The sequence below is a fragment of the Cavia porcellus genome, unplaced genomic scaffold (genome assembly GCF_034190915.1).
Source record: "Cavia porcellus strain 051 isolate PalLab524CR breed Dunkin Hartley unplaced genomic scaffold, mCavPor4.1 scaffold_10, whole genome shotgun sequence".
NCBI classification, from domain to species: Eukaryota; Metazoa; Chordata; class Mammalia; order Rodentia; family Caviidae; genus Cavia; species Cavia porcellus.
Window position 1 is genome coordinate 76437808 of NW_026947493.1, and position 26352 is coordinate 76464159.

The 26352-nt window shown below is 34.8% G+C and overlaps 1 protein-coding gene across 8 annotated transcripts in view; it reads right to left on the reverse strand.

The window, feature by feature from the left end:
• Positions 1 to 1644: 1644 nt before the first annotated feature.
• Positions 1645 to 26352, reverse strand: part of Csmd3 (CUB and Sushi multiple domains 3) — a 1082130-nt gene continuing 1057422 nt past the window's right edge. For all 8 annotated transcript variants that reach the window (XM_063257640.1, XM_063257641.1, XM_063257642.1 and 5 more), the window contains 8 exons: positions 22317 to 22428; positions 20124 to 20303; positions 17932 to 17997; positions 14121 to 14279; positions 11292 to 11404; positions 8776 to 8863; positions 6491 to 6626; positions 1645 to 3612 (listed from right to left, as the gene is read on the reverse strand). In XM_063257640.1, coding sequence (XP_063113710.1) covers positions 3453 to 3612; positions 6491 to 6626; positions 8776 to 8863; positions 11292 to 11404; positions 14121 to 14279; positions 17932 to 17997; positions 20124 to 20303; positions 22317 to 22428 — 1014 coding nt within the window. In that variant the 3' untranslated portion in view covers positions 1645 to 3452. The remainder of the gene's footprint in view (positions 3613 to 6490; positions 6627 to 8775; positions 8864 to 11291; positions 11405 to 14120; positions 14280 to 17931; positions 17998 to 20123; positions 20304 to 22316; positions 22429 to 26352) is intronic.

Consider the following 26352-nt stretch of genomic DNA (forward strand, 5'->3'; position numbering starts at 1 on the left):
TGCCCATTTTACATTTGTAGATATTCACAATTAGTACTTGGACGGGCTGTCTAGTCTCATTTTGTTTTAAAGAAAGTAGCACTCAATTATTTTATTCAGCTTTAAACTCCAAGCACGTGCTTCTGTTTTTTCTTCTTTATTGTGAGTGAGGGTTTATAAAGCCTGCCCTTCCACAGCTCCTCATTGGCTCAGGCATCAAGAAACTCTGGATAGATACATCCTCAGTAGTCTTACGCAGATGAAGGTCGCAAAAAGGCTCTTAAGCACTTTAATCTTTCACTAAAATTGCTGACTTTTGAAACAGTTGAGGATAGAGTGAAGAAGAGATAATGAAAAGACACGTTTTAAAAGATGCAAGCGGAAGAAATGTAAAAGACAGTGTTAATGTTAAGAAATGCGTCAGAAGAGAGGAATAAGGGAACCACTGACAAAATAAAAGTGCAAAGAACAAGTAAAAGGTGGAGAATTACCAAATAGGCTATAATTCCATTGCAGATTTTATTTCCAAAATGAAAAGGTAGTAAACAGAGTATAAAGGCTAAAGTTTGAGTTTCTGAAATATACATACTTTTTTTGTGAAAAATGAAGTTCTATAATAAAGTTGAAATGCGTTAAATTTGGATTAGAACTTTTTAAATTTTTTAGAAACCATTGCTTTGTCAAAACAATGTTTACCTACTACATCAGCAGAAATCCTGCTTCTTGGTAAATGTCAATTTGCTTTTTGAATATTAGTTTACCCTTTTATGGCAGAGAAGTACTCCATGTGTATATACACCAAATTTATACCATACCCTCAAAACAGAATGATACTTTAGTGTGACTATTACTGAGTTGTATCTATAGAGCACACTAAATATTTTATGAAAGTACATTACAGAAATATTAGAAATTATTGGTGCCTTTAAATATGCATTGTATTAGTAAAAGAGTTACATTCAAGGAAACTTCTGATATGGTGTTCTTATGCTATTTTAACCAGCTAGGAACAAGCTATGAATTAACCAAGTAGCAAAGCTCTTCCAGGTTGTTTTGTAAGGAACACTACTAGAACTTTCCGGAAACCAACCCATTCTATCCTGAGTTGAACATGAGCAGAAACAGGGCACTTATCTGACCGAGGACCTTCTGACATTAGAATCTCATAGTGGCTCAAGAAGGGAATAACTCAGCTCACCCTCGGAAAGGAAAGCGTGACTTGTAGGGGCCATGGTGAGCATGTCCAGCCTCACAATAAAACACTGAAACTTTCTCTTGTTGTCATCAAATAAGCAACGTCCTCCTCTCCCTGCCTTCAAGATTCCTTCACTACCCACAGAGAGAAGGGTTGGAGTAAGATTCTATCCCCTTATTGTTAACCCTCAATAAGGCTGTTTAATTTTAGGAAAGACAGGTGCCATTGTACTGGTATCCATGCATCACCAGTGGTGGACCATTGCTCAACAGAATTACTAATACCTTTCAGAGAGTGTCACATTTGAGGAGCTATAGAATATGAAAGAGGAAAATATTTATTACTATGTTACTAATCAAGTGGAGGTGATAGGTAATTTTGGAAGCTAACAACAACAGAAAAATAACTGTGGGATATTTATTCATTTTACTACCCAGAACATTTGCAGATGATTTTCAAAAAAATACACATTTTACAAAAGCAATTATCCATTTTTATTTTGTTTACATTGCACTGAAAATTTACATCGTACTTTTACAAAGTCTTTTTTTTTCATAAAAATATACTTCTTTACAAAAGTGTATGCATTAATATAAGAGGAGTAGCCAGTTGCAGAAGAAACATTGTTTAAACAAGATCTTAAATGTATTAACCTTAACATTAGTGAATGAATCGTTGTTATTGCAGTCATTGGAATAAACAAGAATAAATAACTGATGGCGTAAGATTGAAAACTGCATCCTGTCCATAGGAGTACAATGTTGAGAAAATTGTATGAATTTCCAAAACAATGTATCTCAAAGTGGGTTACAAGGAATTCACTGAATGCAGAGATAGATCCAAGCAGTGCTCGCAGGTACAGCGGTCTCTCTTAAGCACTCTGTCAAATGGCAGAGAAGGTCAAGACCATTCACAGAGCCATCCGTGTTTGAAAGGGACAACAATAAGGAGCTCGCACCAGGTGCATGATTTTACGCGATGAAGTGAAAAATGCTTAAAAATAAAGGAACCGCAATGACCAAGCATAAAAAGATGCTGGTGTTATGTTATGTGTGATGCAGCTGTAAATGAGCCACCAGTAACTTACAACACATTTCATAATCCGATGGTTGAAGAAACCTGTTGTATTTAAAGACTGCTTTTTATGAATCAGGGATATAGAAATTTCAAAGCATGTGAAAATTGATAAATTCACAAATGTAGGTAATAAATTTATTTTGGTGATTTGAAAGTTTTTTGTTGTTTTACTCATTATGTTAAGCGGCTAGACAACGTACATTTCTAACTCATTGTTAGAAAGTTGAAAATTGTCAAAAGCATTGAATTTGAAGGCTCACTGGAAAGATGCATTGAGATTTCACGAATTATAGTATAGAATTAACAGATTTTATTTGGTCTCTCAAAAGCGTTGTGAATTTGGAGAAGGATGGTTATAAGTTTGGTGTCTCAGATAACTGCAAAATACCATCTTTCTGGATAGTGTTTTCCAGTCAACATGGTTTGTGGATGAAAAAACATTACAGCAAGGAATTAAACGCTACCCTGTGACTCACTGAACGAAAGTGGTTCTGCTGATTGTTGCAGGGAAATCAGGCAGGAGCAAAGCACTGAGATGTAGCAATTTGCATGAACTAAAATAACCAGTCTAAAGAAAAGCAGCAAAAATGGGGAAGCCAAGGTGGGGTGGGCAAGCTTATCTCTTCTGTGGCTTAAATGAGCTCATAAACATTTAAAGGCAAGATTCATTCATAAATCCCTGTGAAATAAGAAAAAACAGCGCCGTGGTTGACAAGAATGAACAGCCGGTAGTGACATGAGATACAGATTTCCGGGTGTGATGCAGCTCGGTGACAGACAGTTAAAGAGAAGCCAGTGATCTATTGATTCTTGTAAGTATAGCTCTTATTTCCTAGCCTATATCTTTTTTTTTTTTTAACCCAGTCCCTCTAATATATTTTATAAAGCACAGAAATACTGATAGTGGATGCTCCTCCAATATATGCAAATAAGTTTATGTTTAGAATAATCTCCTTTTTAAAAAAAGCAAATAAACTGTGAGTAAGCACTCCCAGAGTGCAGCCGGATTTCTGTAAAACTCTCCACGGTAAACATGAAGAAGGATTATGATCCAGTTTATGAAAAAAACACTCTTCTCTATCGTTCCTCAGGAAAAGGTGACCCAGCAAGTCCTGAAAAGTGTGCTTTGTTTAGCAGTGAACTACATGTGCACTGTGTTGTGTGTCGACTCCCGAGACTGAAGAAGGCCGACACGGCCGCGTTATACCATTGTGCAGACTGTGTTCAGGTTGGGATCGAAGCGCACGGCCTTCCCTTCCACCGCCTTGGCGTTGGTGTCGTACATGGGGTTCTCAAAGGCTGCCTGGCCGTTGTTGTTTTCGTGAACTGAGCATCCTGTGTACTGCGTTTTGGGTGCAGTCCTGTTAGGGAGCACACTGATTAGCAATGTGTCAGTGTTAAAGGAACAGCAGAATGGAACTCAAACATAATACACTTTGGTTACGATTGTTAGTGGATAATACCAATGAAAAGTAATTGAGAAACCATGCACTCAATAAATCAAAATTGAACAGCTTGTCCTTTTAAATCCTGAACGACTATTTTTATAATGACATGTATGTGCAGTACCAACATGAATATAAGTAAAAGTATTTATGAAATACATATGACAAATATTATGAAATATGTAACATATATAAATTATAATCATGAAGAATTTGATTTAATTATCATTTATATATTGATTAAACATTTGCTAAGCACCTATTATATATCAGACATCACTGAACGCAGTTGGTAAATATTTTGGAAACCTGTAAAGTCATTGAGATCATGGATGGGAAAAGGAGATAAGAGAAAGGATCCCTTACAAATGGGGAAGAGTCCAAGAGACCAAGGGCAGGAAGCATGGGGAAGAGGGAGCTAACTAGGTGGGATAAAGATGTGCGCGTACAGAACCCTAATAACCTCCATGAATGCAAAAGCTGCATTCCGTAAACAGGAGGTGAGATTAATAACATCCATGAGGAAGGACCTGGGGAAAGCGTAATTATTAGGGTGACAGGAGGAAGGAGATCACGAAAACAACCAACTTGTATTCTGTGCATGTACACATGATTGCAAAGGGCACACACTACAGGTATGTACTACTACACAAAGGAAACGTATACAAAAACTAGGGCGTGAGAACTGCTGTAAGTCAAGGAAAATGGAGCCCCTCACTGGAGCTAACAAAGGAAAGCATCTCAGGGAGGTAAAGTTTAACCCGAGATCAGAGGGTAAGGAGCTGGTTTTGAACCATGAAGAAGGAAATTCCACGGGAACTGATGAGGAACGCTGACGCCTAATTTGAGAAGTGACTTCCAGCACCTCAGTATACAAATAATCAATTTGATTTTTAAAAAATAAATGTACACTGGGGCAGATAAATTCAAACTCTCAAAGAAATTACTATTCTGCTATGCGTGTTGTGAAAACAGTTTCCAAAGAGTCTCAGGCAACTAAACAACTGCTTTAATTACCACATCACATGCGTTCTGGACTGACTGCCATAGGCTGCTGGCGTGGAATTTCTTCATTTGTTTCTCTCAGGTTTGATCAAGACATATTTCTATTTCTTTTTTCCCATATCTCATTGTACAATTTCTTGACATATTTCCTGAAACAAAGGCTGACCAACGTCTACCTATTTCTGAGGTCTAACTCTTCAAAAGGGTGTATTTTTAAAGTGTTTATCCCTGACCTCATAGATTAAACTAAATATGCATTTTCTAGATTTTTCTGTAATTTGAACTTTTAGGTGACTTCTGTGACAATAATTATTTGTAAAAAGCTATCTTTTTATTTGAAGAAAACTTAAAACCTGTACTTTTATTTATTAAAACTCTTGGATTATATCTCTCTTTTTCAAACCAAATTTACAATAAAATTAGATGCATCATCGTACTTTAATTAAGAAAGAATTATGGAGGTTAAAATAATTGCCATTAAATTTAAAGAAAAAAAATCAGCAAGATTTAAAAGAAAATTTTATATTGTGAAATAAAAATTAATTCAAAGTGAATAAAAATAATAAATCTAAGAACTAAATCTATAAAATTCTTTGGAAGAAATATAGCAAACACTTATGACCTTGGATTTGGCAGTGGCTTCTCAGATGTTACATGAAAAGCACAATGTAGAAAAAGAAATAACCTTACTCAAAAGAAAAATAAACTCCTGTATATCAAAAAGTAAACATATAACCCACATCAAGAAAGTAAACATAAAACCCACAGAAAGGAAAAACATATTTGCAAACTGTGTATTTGTTAAAGGTTTAGTGTCCATATATATCTGAAAATATCTGCATAACTTATATAGCTAATAGGGATTTATTGGACAGATTAAAGAAAAAATTCTTAACAAACCTTTTTGTCACAACCAAAGTTGATACAGTTTATTTTAATTTTAAAAAGTCAATGTTGATTCTTCTTTATAAGGTAAGATATTGACCAGGTGTAAATAGCTGCTAATTCTTAATTACTATAACTTTGCATGTATTTAGCACACATATACTTAATACCTATATTTAACAAGTCATTCATGGCTCTTAAAGATTAATGAAGAACAAAAATATCAATGTGAAAGAAAATGAATTTAGGTTATATTGATCAAATCATCTTGTTACTTATACATTGTTTTCTTGATAAAAGATTGTTCCAAGTAGTGGAGAACTGAACACTGAAGCCTCTCATCAAGATGCTGTACTGGAGAAAGAAGACATACTAATAATATGTTCATATATATGGTCTGTGACAAATGAAACATACTAATTACATCACCTTGCAAAGCAACAGAAGGTTTCAGGGTTTCACCACCTGTCTGCTGCTATAAAACCATTCAGTGCTGTAACGTGAGCTAACAGGTTGGGCACACAAGCTTCTTCATAGTTCTCTCAAATCAGGTTGCAGGTATCACCTCTTGAATTTAAACCTTAACCTAAATTTTATAATCCTAAAGTTTTGTTATGGATGATGTAAAAATAACGTAATTAGTTCAATACTTGAAAATTTACCAGCAAAATGAGGAAGAGTTGGGTTGAATGCTTGTGCAATTTAACAGAGCAACTTTTATAATGTGCAAGTGACATTGCAAGCTTGGGCAGGGGAATAAGATTTCAAACCAGTGTAGCAATAGTCAGCATACAGATTCTCAAGACACAGGAAACACGGAAGTTAGGGTTTGAAAGAAAGCAGGAGAAATAACACGGAAAATACATTTGTTGAATATTTCATAGTTAAAAGTCAATTAACTTACCTTTGTTTATAAAGATAAAATCCAAATCCTGCAAATATAAGTGCAAAAAAAGGCACAAGAATAGCAATGGCCACAGAACTACTATTTGTACCATGAGGTTGATTCGAAGAATTTGAACCTTCTGACATATTCAGCCCTACAAAATGAAAAATAAATTATAAATACAAAATCAACTCTATTTTATCATAATTGTAGCTTTGTTTACAAACCAATTGATTTCTCTCATTTTTCGCGCTATCCACTTGGAAATAAGCAGTTAACCAAAAGTATTTCATGAAATACTAACTCATTTCCACATTTTTTTTTTCACAATCAAGAAGGTATTCTCCAGGAAAGAATACAGACTGAAACACAAGGACAGTCCCTGAATGGAGGTCTTTCTGCCATACTAGGAACACAGATAAACAACTAAATGTGTGCATCAGCTGTGAATTAGTGGTCCATGTGTTTTAGAAAGGGGAAGAGTAATTTCATCCAGCAAAGGAAAGAATGTTTGCTGGAGGATACACAACATAGATTTGCCTTGCAGAATCAGTAGAACAGCAAATACGGAAGGAAACAACCACATCATAAGCCTAGACATGAGAAAATGAGCAATATATTTAGGAGATGTGACCAGCCATAGTGGTGCATGCCTGTAATCCCAGAACTCAGGAGGCTGAGGCAGGAGGATCACTGCAAGTTTGAGGACAGCCAGGGCTACAAAGTGAGTTCAAGCCCAGCCTAAGCTGCACAGTGAAACCTGTTTCAAAAGACAAAAAAACAAAACAAAACAAACAAACAATAAAAACCTGACATGCGAAAATCAATGACAGCTAGTAAGTTCAGAAAACCAAGAGTGAGTGATGGTTAAAGTCTGTAAGGGAGCAAATTCTTTGAGGTGCTCAAAATTCATGCAGGACAAGTGAAGGTGTTTAAAAATAAATTGCCCAGCAATAAGGTGAGACTTGAAATCTCACAGTAGCAGCATGGATTTGAGGAAGCACAGGCTAGGAGCTGCAACAACTTAGAGAAAAAGGAGTTAAGAATTGAACTGGAACACTAGAAAGAGTGCACAGAGTTAGGTTTGATGAATGTTGAACAGTTCAATGCAACAGAACTTGATTGTGTGTATGGAACAGGTGTGAAGGCCTAGTGGATTAGTGATGCGATCATTTGACTCAGGAAGTAAGGAAAGCTAGGTTTTTCAACACTGGTACAGAAGCAAGGGAAAGGGAAATAGCTAATGGTTCTTTCTCAAAAGGAAATACCTCCTGTTTTATGGACAGAATTTTACACAAGTAGTGTCTCAGACACTTTGGGAAATATATGAAATCTTGCATTTAAATGAATCAACTCTGTTAATATATCATTTCAGTGGGTGGTCATATTTTTAAAAACTAATGCAATTTTAGATAAGGCCTTTTTTGAAAGTAACATATTAATATTCATTTGGAGACAACCAAATTCCCATCTTGATAAATGTTATATTTAATTAATAGCAACTTTGTACAGATTAAAAAATAGTATCTTTTTGTATACCTTATTTTTCTAGGAACTCAGTAGGTTTATGTAAATGTTTAAAGTAATGACTTTTAAGAGATTAATGTCAGATAATAATTTTTAGAGCCTAAATTTTTCTTTATCAACTTTTCTATGTGAAATAATGGGAGGCAGTATACCTTAGGAACATTATGATCAGAAATTATGTTTACAGATGTATCTTAAGTTATATCTCTAAGATATGCCCTAAAGAAGTCATGAAATATTTATGAACTGTTGGAAGTGTTGGAAATGAAATGACAAAATCCTGAATTTCTCACCAAAGAAAATTTACATAAAAGAGCTCCAATGGATGGAACCCATTCCTCTAAGTTATTTTCCCTTTTCATACCTAAGGAGCTTCTTAAAGTGGCACCTTTTCAGAAGAATAAGAAAATTGCACCAGTATTCAAACTGAAAAGAAGCAACCCAATTTTCTTGAAATAAGATTCAGTAATGTACAATTCAATATTTTCTTTTTTATCTATTTCACTCTTTTATTTCTTTAAGGGCAAGATAGTTTAGCCCTTAACTAAGGGCCAAAATGATGAAAAACTAAGTTTTACCCTGTTGCTAAGTGGAGATTTGATATTTTGAGAAATGCAATCATTTTTTGAAAATTATCGGTATTAAATGTATCAATGTACAGGTATGATAGTGCCAAATTCAAAATGTAGTAAATATGACTAATGTACAGAATTCACTGTGCTTTCTTATGATGTCTATTATAATAAAATATATGAAAATCAACATGAATACATTACCCAGTCTTTGTAGTCCAAATTGACCATAATCTTTGCCTTGAATAAATCCTTGAAATACATAAGTAGCTCCATCAGGCTCTGCCGACACCTAAAGTTATTTAAAAACCTGATTAAACATAAAGATTGACTATGCTATTTTTCCTTGGCCTTAAAACCTATAAAATTCTATTGTGAAATAAATATTATCCAGTACTCCGTTCATCTATATTATTTTCCTATCCATTGTACACATTGTATGTCATGAAAGCAAAAGTACATTTTCTGATTTTAAAGAATCATGGCATTGAAAAACACAGTATTGGTTTTTAGTATATTGACACAGATATAGAGATCTCTTTTGGTTTAAAACAAATACTGTTCAAAAATGTTAGTAACATGATGAAACTGTGACTGATGGTCAGGTTAAAATTAAATTATAATAATGCTATTGTTTGTCTATTTCATTACTGTTCTCAGTATATGCTTTCTGGCTGCTGGTCTCCAACCTGCACAGGAAGGGCAGCCTGCACTTCCTGTTGCATGAGGTTGGGTCGGCCTATGACTGTGGTGGGCCATTAGAACAGGAATGGAGTCCACAGCAGGCCAACTGACCACAGGCCATTAAGAGGCACATTCTGCTTATACTCAGGGGCTAAAGCTGGCCATGAAGGGCCATGTATTGCACGACTTCACAAACAAGGGCATTTAGAACAGGACATCTATACATGGAGAAAATAAAGGAGTGGTTGGTAGGCCTAAGGAAAGATGGGATGGGGTGGGTGACAGCTAACGCTTGTGGAGTGTTCTCACCCTTCCTGTTCTCCCCTCTACCACCTTCATCCTTTCTATCCTTCTTTTACGCTGAGAATTGAACCCAGGGCTGCAAACACACTAAGCATTGCTCTAAAACCGAGGTATAACTTTATTCTGGAATTTCCGTGTGAGGTGATGAAATTATTTTAAAGTCAGTTTTACTGGTGGTTACACCTATTTGCGTGCATGGTTAAATGTACTGAATTGTGTATGTTAAATGGTTGAATTATAGGATGTGTGCATTATAGGTAAACTGAGCTGCTTTGTACAAAGGGCACACGTCAAGGTATTCTAAGTCACTCTGATTCAGATCCCAGTGTCCCTCCAAGAGCTTCTGGCTCCTTGTAACATAAGAACATGCCCCAAGTGGCTTCTGCCCCTCCAGCCTCAGCCCCAGAATGAGGCCCAGAGCAGAGGTGAACCTGACACCATAGTGGCAAATAGAGCTCTCTCTGCTGGCCTCTGGTACACACGAGAAACAAAGAAATGCTTGGGCTGTTTGACCTTGTGATTTTTAGCTGTGTCTAATGCTGACTACTCCATGTGTCTTACATGTATACAAATCTATATTTTAACAGATTTCACATGGATAATGTCATTTGGTCATATACACAAAATAGGAGTTGATATTGTTTAGTGATTCCGATAACCAACTAGTAATGTGAATTTATCCTGACATTTGTACTAATAAGTGACAATGAATTAACTACACTATGACCATACCGAATAGCTGTAAAAATTGAATCCTGACCCTTAAAAATAAAAGCATGCCAAACCACTGGTGGAAGTCTGGCTTGATTATTATTACAAAGAACATTCTGATCAAGTTCATTTTAAAAAATGAAATACTTATAAAGAATATTGTCTAAACCAATGTTCAAATATTGAAAGCTTCAATTCATTGTATTTGTTTGGTTTTTGATAAAAAAATACAGTCAGACCGTCTAAGCATATTGAGTACTTTGGAGCTCCACAAGTAATGGTACCCAACATAAAACCAGGATGAACAATTTTCCACATGAACCGAATTTACTAAGTCCCATAACTGTCTGCTTTCTCATTAAATCTTCCTTTTAGAAGCAGCCTTGAGAGTCGAGAGGACAGTGTGATTGCTCACGCTTATCCTGCAGCAAAGATGCGTGTCCAGGGTGTCAGTCTAGGCTAGTTCTCACAGCTGTCCATTCAGATCCTTCACACACCTAACTCACTGGACAGAGATGTCACGGTGATGCCACAGCTGCTGTGTCCCCTCAGTGAGCAGTTTATATGAGTTCCTCCTTATAGACAACTTAATACATAATTTTACTTTGTCCTTCAATTTAATGATATTAATAAATAAATTAATTAACAAATAATTTTCTAATGTGTTTTGTAAGTATGTTGCATATGTCCTACATATTGGTTCCAGTCAAAAATCAATTTATATTTTATCCATATTTTACAAGGGTGCTTACTGTAGATAGAATGTGTTTGATGAAATCAGTGAATAATATATAGTCCTACCATAAGCACAAACACAGGTGCACTAAAAAGGTGTGCAGACCATATCAGAGTCCAGTGATCCCAGGGTTGATACTTGACCATAATAAATATTTATATACACTAATATATATATATATATATATATATTTTATAATTAGCTAGAGTTATAAACTTTTCCTTTTTTGGATAAACTATAAATTTGTCACTCAAATTAGCAGCAGAATTAGGATACTTGTACTTACAAAGCCATCCATGGCCCAGTTTTCCTCCTTCATTTTCTTCACAGAAGCATGAGATGGTACTTTAATATGATATATGTGTAACATTAGGCGAGCTTCTTGGCTTTTATAGACCCCTGTAAATTACAAGGATATTTCAGTCTGCTTAATTGTGTAAACAGTTATGCTTCATTTATCATCACATTTCCTTAAATATATCATGCAAAATACGTGATAGGAGAAGAAATAAAACAAAGCTCATGTCAAAGGTGGCCTCATGCAAAATGTTTCTGAAATTCCACAGTACGCATAGATGTCTCTCTCAGCTAAAATCTCAGTATAAATCTCATCTGTGATGCTGTAATCACATATGCTATGAAATTAAGTAGTACTCTTTATAACAGCATCACTTTATTGCAAACAAAATGAATTCTTTGCACAAATTTGAAAATTTATGGCTATAAACAAAAGTTTAAATTCCTCATATTTTCTTTGCTAATGAGTTAAGAGCTCTCTGTGTGTGTGTGTGTGTGTGTGTGTGTGTGTGTGTGTGTTTTCCAGGTGTGTTAGACCCCTTCCCTTTGTTCTTCTCCTCTCCTCCCCTTCTCTCCCCTCCCCTCCCCTCTCCTCTCCTCTCGCCTCTCCTCTCTCCTCCCCTCCTCTCCCCTCTCCTCCCCTCCCCTCCCCTCTCCTCTCCCCTCCTCTCTTTTCCTCTCCTCTCCTCCCCTCCCCTCCCCTCTCCTCTCCTCTCCTCTCTTCTCCTCTCTTCTCCTCTCCTGTCCTCTCCTCTCCTCTCTCTCCTCTCCTCTCCTCTCCTCCCCTTTTCTCCCCTCCCCTCCCCTCTCCTCTCTCCTCCCCTCCCCTCTCCTCCCTCTCCTCTCCTCTCCTCTCCTCTCCTCTTCTCTCCTCTCCTCTCCTTCCCTTTTCTTTTCTGTACTGGAGATATTTCTTCACTGTAAGTACACAACTAAGTAAAATACTTGAGAGAATATGATAAAAATGGTTAGAAAACAGAGGAATCGCATCACATTGAAGCCGCTGAAAAATATTTAGTGAAACAAGGCTATTTGAGCTAGGTCATAACAATTAACTAGCATTTGACTCCAAGAAAGTAAATAGCATAAGTATAGAAATAAAAATACACACATGTTCCCTTTTGAAAACAGTGAACATGCTAAGGTTTATTTAACATTAACATGTTGAGATAGTATGAAATGTTTTGAGATAAAAATTTTGCAACCATCATTTAGAATTTGATTCCACTCTTCACTGATTTATCTAATTATTAACCTATTAATAAGACATCACAAGAACATTTTGGGGGAAGATCAAGAAATTATACACTGACTTTGACCCAAAGTAAGTTACTATAATGAGAAATTGTTGGATAGGGAGACAGTAAGTAAAATCTAATTACTCTAATTTTTATATTTGGTTTTCCATATTTGCAGGGATCTATATTGAGGTTATTTGTTATTTATGTCTATTTTTTGCTTTTACATAAAACAAAACTCATTTCCATTTTAAAGTAGAAAAAATTATTAATCACAACTTAAATGCTTTTCTTTCATTTATATAGGTTTATTTTCAATTCATTTCATTTAATTGTGCCTATTCTTTAAACTCTAATTGTTTTACCTCAATAAGCTTACTGCAAGTTCACTCAGTAATACAAAAAGAGACTCGGTGTTTATTCTATAATCTGTAAAATCAATAATTATACTTTTATTTTAATCCCTTTATATTAAAATTATTATACATTATATTATATTATCAGTGAATATAGGATAAAGTTAGAAAAAATACAGTGCATGTTTTGAAAAGTGTAGTATAGAATATCGCCATTAATCCCTCTCAAAAGTGTGCTCCCCCTTGAGCACATGTACTCCGTTGTTCTTGACACTTTCTGAAGCAGTTCTGGATTCCTCTTTGCTGAGTGTCTTGCACTGTTGAGGCTGCCTCGATGTCCTGAACTGATGCAAACATTTACCTTCTGTGGTCATTATGATTTTAGAACAGCCTGATGCTGCATATGCCAGACACACTGAATAAGGTGGAGAAGGATGGTACATCTACAGTTTAACATGTCTATGAGTCTGCCTTTGCCATGGATGGCACCCAGCAGCAGCATTTAACACATTTTAAATCATACTTTTAGATAGAAGTGGACTTCCAGAACAGCTTTGGAACATGGCAAGAACAATGGGGCATGTGTGTTCACAGCAAGGGGAACACCGTGAAGAGAAATACTAGCAATGTGTCTTCGTCTGTAATATATTTTTAAATTGTAAACACTCCCCATATGCTTTCATCATCCCTTGTAGTTCATATCTGCAATATGAATACCACAGCACTCCACTTTGGGTCCCTTTATTGTTTTATTGGCTATGTGTGCCATGCATAATAATTGCATTTATTTAGGGAACCAGTACACATCCACTCCCACTTGATCCTTCTGACTTCTTGGCCACGTCTTCTGCTCTGCTTCTACCCTTAAATCCCCTTCTCTCTCTACATCTCCTTTCCTATTTCCTACTATCTCTCTTTTATTTTGTGCTTTAACTGATTTCTTATTGGGGCCTCTCACATTACAGAAAATAAGCTAAGCTGGCTCCAGCTGCATAAAATTATTCTTCAAGAAATTTAGCTTCCTAACTTCAAAGATTTTTATTTGTGCAAACATGGTCATTCGTAAGTCCAAAACCCCCAACATTTTGATTTGAATGAGTTTGATAGCATTAAACACAAACAGAAGAAATGTTTCGCAGCACAAGAGTCAGTGAAAAGGAGGAAATCACGGCAAAATGGAAAGCCGGAGGCTCCCGGTTTGCGTTGCTGCCTTTAACGCGATACCTGAGAGGAGCAGCTCCATGTGATTGTTGCTTAGGGTTGCATTGACTCTCCCACTGGAAGCATTGAAGCTCGTGACTGCTAGTGTCATGGGTTGTTTTCTTCCTTTGAAATTATAAGAGCCTTTCCATATATAATTCTGGGCAAACACATCATCAGGAACTGTGAAGAGATTAAATGAACCGCACGTTTTAATTTTACAGTGTTCCATAAACTTAAGTATCTAACAGTACATTGAGGAATGTTAGTTTACTGTACAATGATATTTTACTAAATGTACAGTAATGTTAAACATGGACAGTATACTAAACTAGTGTAAAAGTTATCTTGTGATAAATCAAAACAGTAAGTGAGAAACCAGACTTGTTCATGTGTCATCAATAAAATACATGAAGCTTGAATTCAGAACTCAGGTAGCTATAATCTTCGTTTATATTTGGTCCCCTATAATATTACTTTTTTCCTTTCAAAAGGAAAGGAAAATGACTTTACTGAGCCAAGTGAGTCTATACGTGAGTCCCAAGAGGCCTGCCCTTCTAGCCTGAGGCTAGATTCATAGGTGAAGAGCACAGAATTAAATCTTCCATTTGTAGTGTAGGCTCGGAAGACAGGTGGGAGAAAACACTACTTTGTCATTATAGAATTCTGGATTCAGTTATCCCAGTAATAGCACTCCTGAAGAAGAACAGAACTGCACCATATTGACAAGCTTTGAGGTTTATGGGTATTTTTAGAATTAAAAGGTATGTCACTAGAATTGTCCAATTCACACGGGAGAGAGATGCATGGTGGCAGAATAAAACAGAAAGATTAGCCCTGGAGTGATGCTGCTTATATTTAGTTCTCTCCTGTACATTGTATAAATATGTCGCTTTGTATAAATTACTTAATTTTCTAAACCTGAATGTCCACATGATTAGGATGGGATTATCATAGAGTTTTTAGAGAGATTAAATGAGAAAAAGAAAGCGGTTAGTTCATTTGGGGCTGCTAACATTGCTGTTTTTATTCTGCAGATAAAATAGGGGAATTGTGGCTCTTTTAGCTCACAAATAACAGCTCAGTAAAATGAGTATATTTGGGAGCCTTGTGGTCATTATCATGAACAACTTGTAGCTCTGGCTATGTAAACTTCGCCACATTCTTCTCATGCAGCCTGCTGTGTTTTACCTACATTCCACATCCCACAACTACATGCTCTGTAGGTACGGGGGAGCTTTACATAAAGGTTGGCATTGTGTATGAACAAAAGCCCTTGACTGGGTGAGCAGTTAACATAGCTTTTGGCTAACAAAAGTATGTCTGGAGAAAAGAGGACCTGTACAGTTGAACCCTCGTATAGCTGAAAGGTCAGAGAAATGGTCTGGATTTTGACTGAAATACTTCAGTCAAAGTATGTTTGAGTTAACCTGCTCCATAAATACCACAGCATTGTCAAATACAAAATCACGCTCCTGGGCATGATCCAATGGCCGACTGTTAATCTTGTCTGTTTCGTCCAATCACTGGGTCTCATGCAAGGTTTTACATGGAATTCTGCTTAGTGTTTTCTCTTTTTAAAGATAACTATTGTTCTTATTTTAATAAATACTCTCTTACTCAGGTGAAAACATTCCTCTCCCATACATGAGGAAATCAGTGTTGACTTTTATAATGTGTTTTCTTTGCAAGTAGCTCAGTGGTCACGATTTTCACTTTAAACACTGAAGATGATGACTTAATTTTAAGGATTACTTAATATGGGAAAAGTACTTTTAAGGATATAAGTTTCACTGCTTATTAAAGTAGAAACAATTAGAGCTCATTGTACACATATATAAAAGTTATAAAAACAATTTTTCCAATTAATGTGTTAATAATTATAATAAAATAACAGAAATCCCCTAATAACTTTTCTTTTGCTACAGTTTTTAATTTTTGATTTTGAGATTTTTTTCAATGTAATGAAAATGTAGATTTTTTTCAGTGTAAGTAAATTGTAGTAGTACAGTGTTTCCTACTATGTTATCTTCTTTAATTTATAAGTGATTCATCAGTATTAATTTTGCTTTGAATTTCCAAACACATGGCAATATTCGTTTATTTTCTCATTGACCTTTAACTGAAGCATGATCAAATATCAGATCTAAAGACTAAATTTGCACAGTGATTTGTTGAGATTTATTTTTTATTTAATATATAATCATTTTTTATACCTATTTGATGTGGTCTTGAGGAAAACATATTTATAATGGAGGCACAAATCTTTATATATACATATTGGGCAAAATATATGAACTATGCTGCTTACTTTTCCACATTCTAAATTTTTTAACAATTTGGACACATTTTGTCCAGGACATTCGAGATGTACATGATGTGCTTACGCTGTCATTCAAAAGTCCACCTGTCCTCAAATAAAGCACCTTTCTTGAAAAATGTTGGCCATTCACTGTTACAGCTTTCAACTACTGATAGCTGAAACTTATGTTTATAAATTCTTTTATTGCTTGAGTGCTATTCAGTATGCTCCCACTAATTACCGAATCATTTAAGTTTCAGAAGTTTGTGGGCTTCCCATTTTTTAACACAATCTTGAAGAATTTCTGAACCTAACTAAAATCAGATCCTAAAACTCTCCTTGAGCCAATACAACTAAACGATATGTACCGCCAAAGGAAAGATCTGATACTAAGGGCTTCATTTTATTTTTGGCCTTTAATTCATATTATATAAATATAGTCCTGATATTGAAAAACAACATTTATATATGAGTATTTAATATAAGCCAAATATTGTGTAAAGTGATACTTTGGTTCACAATTTTTTTTCCATGATTCTTGCTGTAAACCAAAATGGATGAGAACTGAATGAAATTCAGTGCTGACCTATGGATACCACTGTATTTCATTTTGATGATGTTCAATGTTCAATTATCATTTCTAAAATTATATCTAATATAATTTTTCTACATTTTTGTTTCTAGCTATTATTTCTAATAATTATTTTTATTAAAGATACAGAAATGGAAGCTCAGATATATAAAACAACATCCAAAAGTCAGAGATAAGAATATATAAGATAAAAATATTAGCAAGGTTCTAGGACTTTAAAGTTCATGTTTGTAAAGACTAGACTGGATATTTAAATTTGCTCTTCGAATTAAACAATTAGAATAAACTGGACAAGTTCAAGAAGTTGCTGATCTACTCTCATACCAAGTGTATCTGAGTCTTTAAAAATATATTTACTTACATTTTTAGATAACATTTTATTTTAATTTTAAAGTAATATTGCCATAATGTTGTGGTCTTTACAAATTTTTTTCAAGAGAAACAGAGATCAGTAAATGATATTTTTTTTAATTTTAATGCAATGCAAGTAGACATTAATAAAGAAAATATTAAAAGCCCTCTTCTTACTCCTTTGAAAAATAAAACAAAATTTCACAACAAAATAGAGAATAAAGATATATACTGCATCATGATCTTAAAAGAATAGCTGAAAGGTTATTCACAGTGGAACTCATGGACAAAATAACTCTCTCCTGCAAAGAAGAAACACAAATACATAGACAAAATTTTCTTTAAACAAGCAAAGAAACATAATTGTAAATGTAATGTTTAATCAGAGAGCTATAAATAATAATCTAGAATATCATCATATAACAGTGTAACATTGTTTTAAGTTCTAAAACTCATTACATAAGTATTAAATTCAATATAGTTAAATGTGTAGGTTTTCCCCACTAAAATGAATTTTTCCAAGTAAATGATCAAGATTATAGTCAATCAATTTTAAAAATTATGACATTTAGAAAAAATAAATTGCTGACCACTTAGCTTTGGACTGGGTGTTCCTAGTGCAGGTCTCGGATCTTTCACCAATATTTTGGAACCAGCTATGAAAAGAAATGAGTGTTTACTGAAGCTGATACAATTGATAACATCCTGTACACAAACACACAGAGAATACAATTAGCTATCACTTTTATGCCTTAAGATTATAACATTTTTCTTCAAAGTGTCCTATTCATACAGACACTTCATTCTCTTTGTCAACACTCCCAATGTGTATTAAAAACATCTCAAAATTACTCTTTATCATAGACCAGTAGGATAAGAAACAGATCTTTCCTGGCTTGTCATGTCAGGATTCTGTGTTTCATCTGGGAGAAACACATGTAGTAGAAGCAGTCGCTTTCAACATGAAAGCTGGAGTCTGCAGTATGCTTTTTGTTGACAAAAGGCAGGAATTATTTGTAGGTAGAGTTCATGCTAAAGAATCAAAATGTTAAGCTGTTGGTGTATCCAAAGTTGGACAGAGTCAAAGGCTGAAACCTTTTATGCTAAACCAAGGCAGCCCAGAGCACAAAACCCACTTGGGGTGAGGAGGAGGGATGCAAAACTGTAGGTGCTCATGACACACATGGCTTTGTGGAGCACCTACCTTAAGTACCCTGGAGTGTCTTCAGAGGGATTTGAAGGGAGGTGACATGGCTGACATTATTATTTGGGCTGCAAAATTAAGTATTTTTGGAAAAGAACAAAAGCTGATATAGACAAGATCACTTGAAAGAGAGCTGTAGTTCACCCTACCAGGGATAATGCTAAGCTTTTAGGAGAATAAAAAGATTTTAGAAAAAAGTAAGAATGATAAGTTCATAAAGGAAGTGGAGAATGCATAAGCAGAATTTGGAAGCAATAAATCATTTATTTGTTCATTAAGTATTTACTGAGTATTTTTTCACATAATGCAGTGATACAGATGTTAAATTAGTTCTAGTAAGGGAGAGCTGAGGGAAGAACAAGAAAGTGGAAACAGGTAATAACAAGTGAACACAATTAAATAATAAGATTTGTTTTTCATTTCCTTCAATAGAAAAATTTTAAGATAGAGAAAAACATGATAACATTCTGGCTGAGGAAATATATAAAGATATTTCAAGAAAAAGTTACTGTCATTTGTGAATCCTGTAAGAGATTAGATATTAGACAGCCTTAAAATTTTTTGGTAGATATAAGGAAAGGAAGTTTACGCATTACCTGCTACACAAACTCTAGAAAATTCCTTTGCTGGTTCTTTTGGCAACATAACATTTGCCCCTCAGATAAACTCATATCAATTATATCTAAGCGGAGAGCAACCCGACCAAGCAAGAAAAGTAGCAATTCTTCTGGATCCAGCTGAGCATCACCCTAGCTGAGTAGTAGGTTTGGTGAGGGGCTGAGTTCAGAACTGCCACAACTAGAGTTCTAAATAGGGCTTTCCTAACAAGCTTAGGTGAAGACTACTATGAAAACTCTGGTAAGAGGCTATAAACACAGAGATACTTTCAGTGATTTTTCCTAGTGTTTATTTCCTACAAATATACTCCCTAAATTCATGTTCACCCACAGATTGAAGGTATGATCTCAGTAGGAAATAGATCTTTGTGGATATAATCAATTACAGATTTCCAGGTTAAATAATCCTGAATATAGTGTATGCACTAAATAGAAGCACCAGGATCCTTAGAGTATAGTGCAACACAGAGGAAAGTAGATCATACGATGTTGGAAGAGAAATGATAGTAAACATGTGAACCAAAGGTTGCCAGGAGATGCCCAAGTTAGAAAGAGGCAAGGAATGATTTCCTTAAAACTTATAGAGGGCACGAGATCTTGTTAACACCTTTACTTGGAACTTCTGGATATCAAACTTACGAAAGAATAAAACTCGGTTGTGTTACATCATTCAGGGTTTGGAACTTTGTTGTGACAGCCCAAGGAAATGAATATCTCTATTTGGAAGAGAAAATTAGAAGCACAATTAAAGACAAGAAGAGGAGTCAGCGTGGAAGAGATGCTATATAAGCATCTGAGTGCTATTTTTGTTTACTGATGCAGAAGTACATACATAGCTTCCACCCTTGGCAATGGTCAACAAATTTTTGTATTAAAAAGATGATTTGAATTCTGCTTTTTTGAAAGAAATGCCTAGACAGTTTCCTCCCTTGGGTCAAACGACTCATTAAGGAAAATTTACCTTCGCAAACAGGAACTTTTCCAGTCCAGGTGTTATCAGATCTGCACACTCTGTGTTCCGTTCCACCTGCTAAGAAGAAGCCAGGCTGGCAAGTGTAAATGAGTGTGTACCCGTGGGATGGGAGATCCATGCCCACTACGTTTGCATGAGCAGGAGTCTCTGGCTGCTTACAGCTGTGGGCTAGGTTAAGAAGAGAGAATAAATGTTACATCTTCTATAAACACAGCATGCTTTTAGACACATTTGGATGTCATTATTTAAACATGCCTTTGGGTAGTTATTGTAGTGAACCAAGGAAAATGTTTCAATGTGAATATGCATGTTGTTTTCACTTTCTATCTCTGAAACACTGGTAGGCATTAACAGATAAAATGAGAGGAAAAAGAGACTTACTTCAACTAATCAAGCAAGAAAGGTACATAATATCACAATTTTAGAGAATCACAATGAAGAATAGAATTTAAAATGGTCTAAAAAGCCCTGTAACAAAATGCCTTCTGCATTTGTTAAATTTAAGTTATTTATAACACTTTAAAGTAATATTTTTAAAAAACAATATTTTACATTTTCATTATTTTGTTATAATTATAAAAACATTTTCCAAGGTTAAATGCAACTATTGCTCATCATATTGCTCTGATATTAACACTTCTGATGTAGAAAGCATATTTTGATTTTTAACATATGGAATACTCAGGCATAGTAGAGTCCATGTAAGTACCCTCTTATTTATCTACTCTGAACTCAGAATCTTGTCCTCATCATACCTAACCCCTAGTCCCTTAGTTTTCCTTATTTTTTTCTTGTAAAGACCATTCTTTTCTGAATTAGAAATACATGCTGCAAAGAATTTTCTTTCTAAAATAAAAATAATTTTCAAATTTTCTGTTTTTCACAGATATACATCATTAAAGGTGGGATCTAAAAAAAATTGTGGGTAAATTTATTTGGAAAATCATTACTTGCCACTTTTCCTCCAATGGAAATTCATAAAGCCATGAATATTAGCCAATGCTACCTACTAAACATTGTGTTAAACTGTTTGTATTTACTATAAATCATTTGGTAACATTAGCCTATCATTCAGTTAGTTTAAACCTCCTTGGATAGATATCAAGAAAAATGAACTCAAATAATCTGCATCCATTCTGAAAGCACACATTAGGCACATATTAGAAACTAAGAGATTCACAGCAGTAACAGAAGTTGTTAAGCTCATCATATTCCAAATTTAGATCATTAAAGAAGCTTGATTTACTAAAAAAATACCCTAGCAGCAACCCACACAACTGTTCAAAAGAACATATTTCCAGGAATTCTCTTTTAAGGAATTTTGCCATAATTAAATATGAGCCAATCAGGGAGAGCTTGTGATGTTTACGTGTAATACTCTGCTACTCTGAAGCAATCTCCTAGTCCATAATGGCATTCATGGTCCTCCGGGTTATCCTGAACACAGGTGGAGTAAACTCTCAGTACTGTCTGGGCTGAAGCACAACTGGAAAGTTAGATCCCTTCCCGAAGAAGGTTTCAGTTGTAGCATACTCTCCTTTTGACCACAAGAGACTCAGACTTAAAAATAAGAGGCAAGATTTAAAGGAGTAGATGGAAATAACACACAAATGACTAAGTGAAAATTATTTTAAATTACATTTCAAAAGAAACCACTTCATGATATTGGGCTTTGTTATTAATCTTTTGAGACCGATGGACATTTAAAGGCTGCAGGAAATACTGTAATAGTTTTCAAATTTTTCTAAATGTTCTGGAATATCTTTTTAAACATAGATTCCCTCTTAGATTTGCCTCAGATTCTCAGAGAATCATTTTACACATTTTCAAAAACTTCAGTCACTAGGTTAGAGCCTTCTCAGAGTACTTCAGATTGATATGTGCAGATCTATTAAATGAAAAACTAATTACCACCTAAAATTGTCAAGTGCCCAAACTAACCACATTTATCAGGTATTTACAAAAAGAATATATGCCTCATACCTTCTGACTTCACTAGAAAGACTAGATAATTCTAAATGAGCATGGATATAGTAATATAATTGCATGGATATTTTACAATAACATAAAATCTATTTTGTAAATCTGTGGTATAGAGATAAACATGTTTTCACCAAGGAAGAAATAATGCATGTAGATTCTTACTTACAGTAACAATCATGTCTTAGTCACTATACTTACGTATGCATTCTGGTTGAATTCCACTCCATGTAAGATCAGGGAGGCAGGTACGGGTTGTGGAGCCCTGGAGCAGGTGACCTTTTTTGCAGTGGAACTGGATAACATTTCCCACCTGAAAAAAAAAAAAACAGTCAGTAAAAATGTTTCAATGCAACTTCAACTACAACAACCAATAGAAAGATTTGTGTGCAAGAAAACACTTTCAGATGAAATTCTATACAGTACAGCTGAATAAAAAATGAAGAATGATTCAAAAGAAAAGTAAGAAAATTCTATGAAAACTTATCATATATATATATATGTATACATATATACATATACATATGTATATAATATATATATACATATATATACATATATATATGTATATATAATATACATATATGGGCTTTCATATATATAAACCATAGAGTTGATCTATATAAACTATATAGTTCATCACATATAAACAATGTATCTATTTATATGATCAAATATCTGACTGTGCAACATACACACAGGGGCAAAAGTTTTGATCATGGGAATTTGAAAAAATTATGTGATACCAAGAGTCACCAAACTGTATATGGATATAAAATAGGCATACAAATAGTTAGATAAAGAAAAATACAGTTTCCTAGAGATAAGTATGGAAATAAACACAAAGGAGCAGATGCAGTCTCAAGACGAGAAAATGAAATTGGAAACAAATGTGGCTACTGGACATTGTGGTGCTAACATCTACAATGAAAGCCTTGCAAGTGGCACTGTTCCTAAAGATGTAAAATTTAAATTAGTGAATAGAAAATAGCTTTCAAAATGTGGTCTCCAGGTCAGTAACATCCACATTGGCTGGAAACTTGTTGGTAGAGCAAATTCTGGGATAGTTTCTTAGGGTCTCCACATGGAGAATAGCAATCTGATTTAACAATTCTTTCATGTAGTTTTAATGACAAGTGAAATTTGAGAAGGACAATAGGATAAGAAATTAGTAAAAAAAAAAAAAAAAAAAAAAAAAACCTGAAATATACATCATCTGTTTAGGCAAAAGAAATGGGGTATAGTTCATTGGTTGGCAGGGACGGTTCACAAAGTGCACAAGGCAGGCAGGGGTGTAAAGTGGGAAGTGGAGAGATACAGGAAATTAAAAGACTCACTTTCCAGGGTAAGGTGTACCCTGAAAGGACCCAGTGTCTCCTGTATTTATGAGCACACCACTATTGTTTTACGCCTAAGTAGATAAAAGCTGGATTTATTGTGGCAGCGAATGTGGGAAGGAAATCTTGAACTCAAAAAATATTACAAGGAAGAAAACTCAACAAAGTTTAAAATGATTAAAGTTACAGGGCAAGATAAAAGATTTTTGGGGTCTATCACTCCAGGTTTCCCAGAAAGTGGGGTGTGAGAATTCTGTGCTGCTACCTACACGTGTGTCGTGCAAACTCATTTCTATACCAGCTTCAGTCCTGAGTTTTTAGTTCCAGAAAAGTGAATTTTATGAATTTATATAATACACTATCATCTTAATTTAATAAAACACGTATTTATGTTTTTATTCTTCTATAATTCCACCACCATATTAATCACTTAATATAATAAAACACTATGGAACACATTTAATCCCTTTGATTTACTTAATTTCGATGACAGTCTAAGCACCACCCATAATTACAAAGTTATTTTGGTAGCATTAAATATCTAAAGGGTCAGATTTAAGATATTATACAGCCATAAAAACTTTATGAAACAAACTCTAGATCCCAACAATGTACCTTCCATTGCCTCGAGCTCATTTTACAGAGTGATACAGCAGTTAATGAAATGTGTGTGCTTGGCACTGACTCCATAATTAATCTAGATGCTGCATCAATCATTTTGACAGCTCTCCCTTCCCAGGCTCACTGCCACCACTATTCAACACTAGTTTGTTTTTAGTCAAAATTATTCCAATTTACAATATTTTGGACAGAAAGAAAAGGAGTACTTTTTCAACAAGAACTTTCATCATCTCTAGTAACAAGGAATGTATTTTTATGCTAATAATCATAACCATATCCTAAAATATACCATGTAAGTCTACAGGAAAAGACTGAAGTTTAAGAAGCAGAACATTATGAAAACATGTTGAGCACCTCTGCAATTCTGAACCATCTCTTGCCCCTTTGAGGAATGGGTTTCCTAATGATGTGATTTTACTTTTTAACTCACTACTGGTCCTCTCATCAAATGAGGGTGGATACAAAATTTAGGGTATGCTGACTGATTCTGGAATCTGAAACTACATTCAAAACAATCATTGTGCGTGACTGAGATCTTGGCCACACGGCCCGCTGATGGAGATGAAATCTAGGAGGCAGATGAACAGGGAGCACAGGACAGGACTAACAGTGCCTCGCTAGAACCTGGACTCGTTGAAACTCATCTGGATTCCTTCTTCTGGGGACAAATTCATACCCATCTCCAATACCATTAGTCTGAAGTTAGATCAAAATAGTTTCTGTTTCTTATACACAACAGTTGTTAGCTCATGTATATTTTGCTTATAAGACTATATTACATGAAATTCATTAATAATTGTCAGAATTATGTAACTTTAAATTATATTGGTAGTAAACATATTTGGTTAATATATTCAGTATGTATACCTATACATACATTTATGCATGCCAATCACATTTATGTAAGAAATCTGAGGTCCCTAATTTAACATATTCAGTATATTTTAAATTGTAATTAACACTGATCTAATGAGAATGACAAGATTTGTAATCTGCTGATTCATGTTTCTTTAGACAGAACACAGTGATCTGGTGCATGTTTATTAGTACTAATAAAATGTTTCCTGGGTTAGGTTAGATTCATGTTAATATTTTTCAAAGGTCATATTATGAATATTTCAATGCAACATTAATGATGCTGTTCATTTTGTTCAATGACTTCTGCACTCTCTCATTTCTATTTTCACTACCTCAAAGAATTCATAAGAGAAAGTTTCATATGTTTCAGAAAACCATCCTGAGTTAAGGTACAGATGTTAACATTAAGATTTTGCATTTTAGTAGGAGAGTTTCACCAGTTTTCTCTGTGATCAAAACAGGTCACACCGTTTGAGTTTCTTTGTCTACATGAGGAAAATTAATGTGCTGTAGAACTAGTAGCTCCTGTTTCAGGTTTCAGATCATTGATAAACACCTTTTATGGAGACGTGAATCCCAAGTTTTCTAAGAATACTAATCTATGGAGGCTGAGGCAGCGTTTTACTCTTTTTGTTATCTAGACCAGACTGAAGCAAATCAGGAAGAATGGAAACACTATCAAATCAATGTTCATGCTGTGCCTGAACTGTAGATAAATGGAAATTATTTTAGCAACAAAAATATGGCACTTTAAATGAGCTCCTCTTTTAGAAATGGGTGTTCTTCTAGTTCACATCGAATTTCACTCAGAATAGCCCAATTTGGAAAATGCAAAGCAATTGAGTGATGTGTAAATTGGTTATTTCCTTTTGGAATCGGAAAGCACTTTGGCTCCTTTTAGATCCATGTAACGAAACTTGCTGCATATGTACACAAAATTTCAATTGGAAAAAGAAAATCAGCTGCACAAGACAGGGAACACTACAGAGCTATAATATAACAATCCAAGTATATCTGGAATGATATCAGGTGATGATTAAATTATTGTTCAGAAATTTCCCAAATGAATGTCACTACTGGAGAGGTATGTTAGTATCATGTGCAGTAATTTTCTTATTCAATGTCCACGGTTTTATTTGCTATTTGTCTTGGAAGTCTCTCCTTTAACTTCTTCCAGTTTAAATGTTCCTGACTGGCCCTCATATCCTCTAGGGGGTTTACTGATTTACTTCCTTTCTCTCATTTATGAGTTTTTATGTTGCTCCTTGGCATCTCCAATTTTTTCTTTATTTTTGCCCACGCTCAGTTAGCCTACTTTCTTAAAGCATCTTTACCTAATTTCTTTTGTTGCCGCTCTTTGTGACACAATAAATTGTTTTCCTGTATTCCAAAATGCAGACATAAACAGATATTATTTTCTA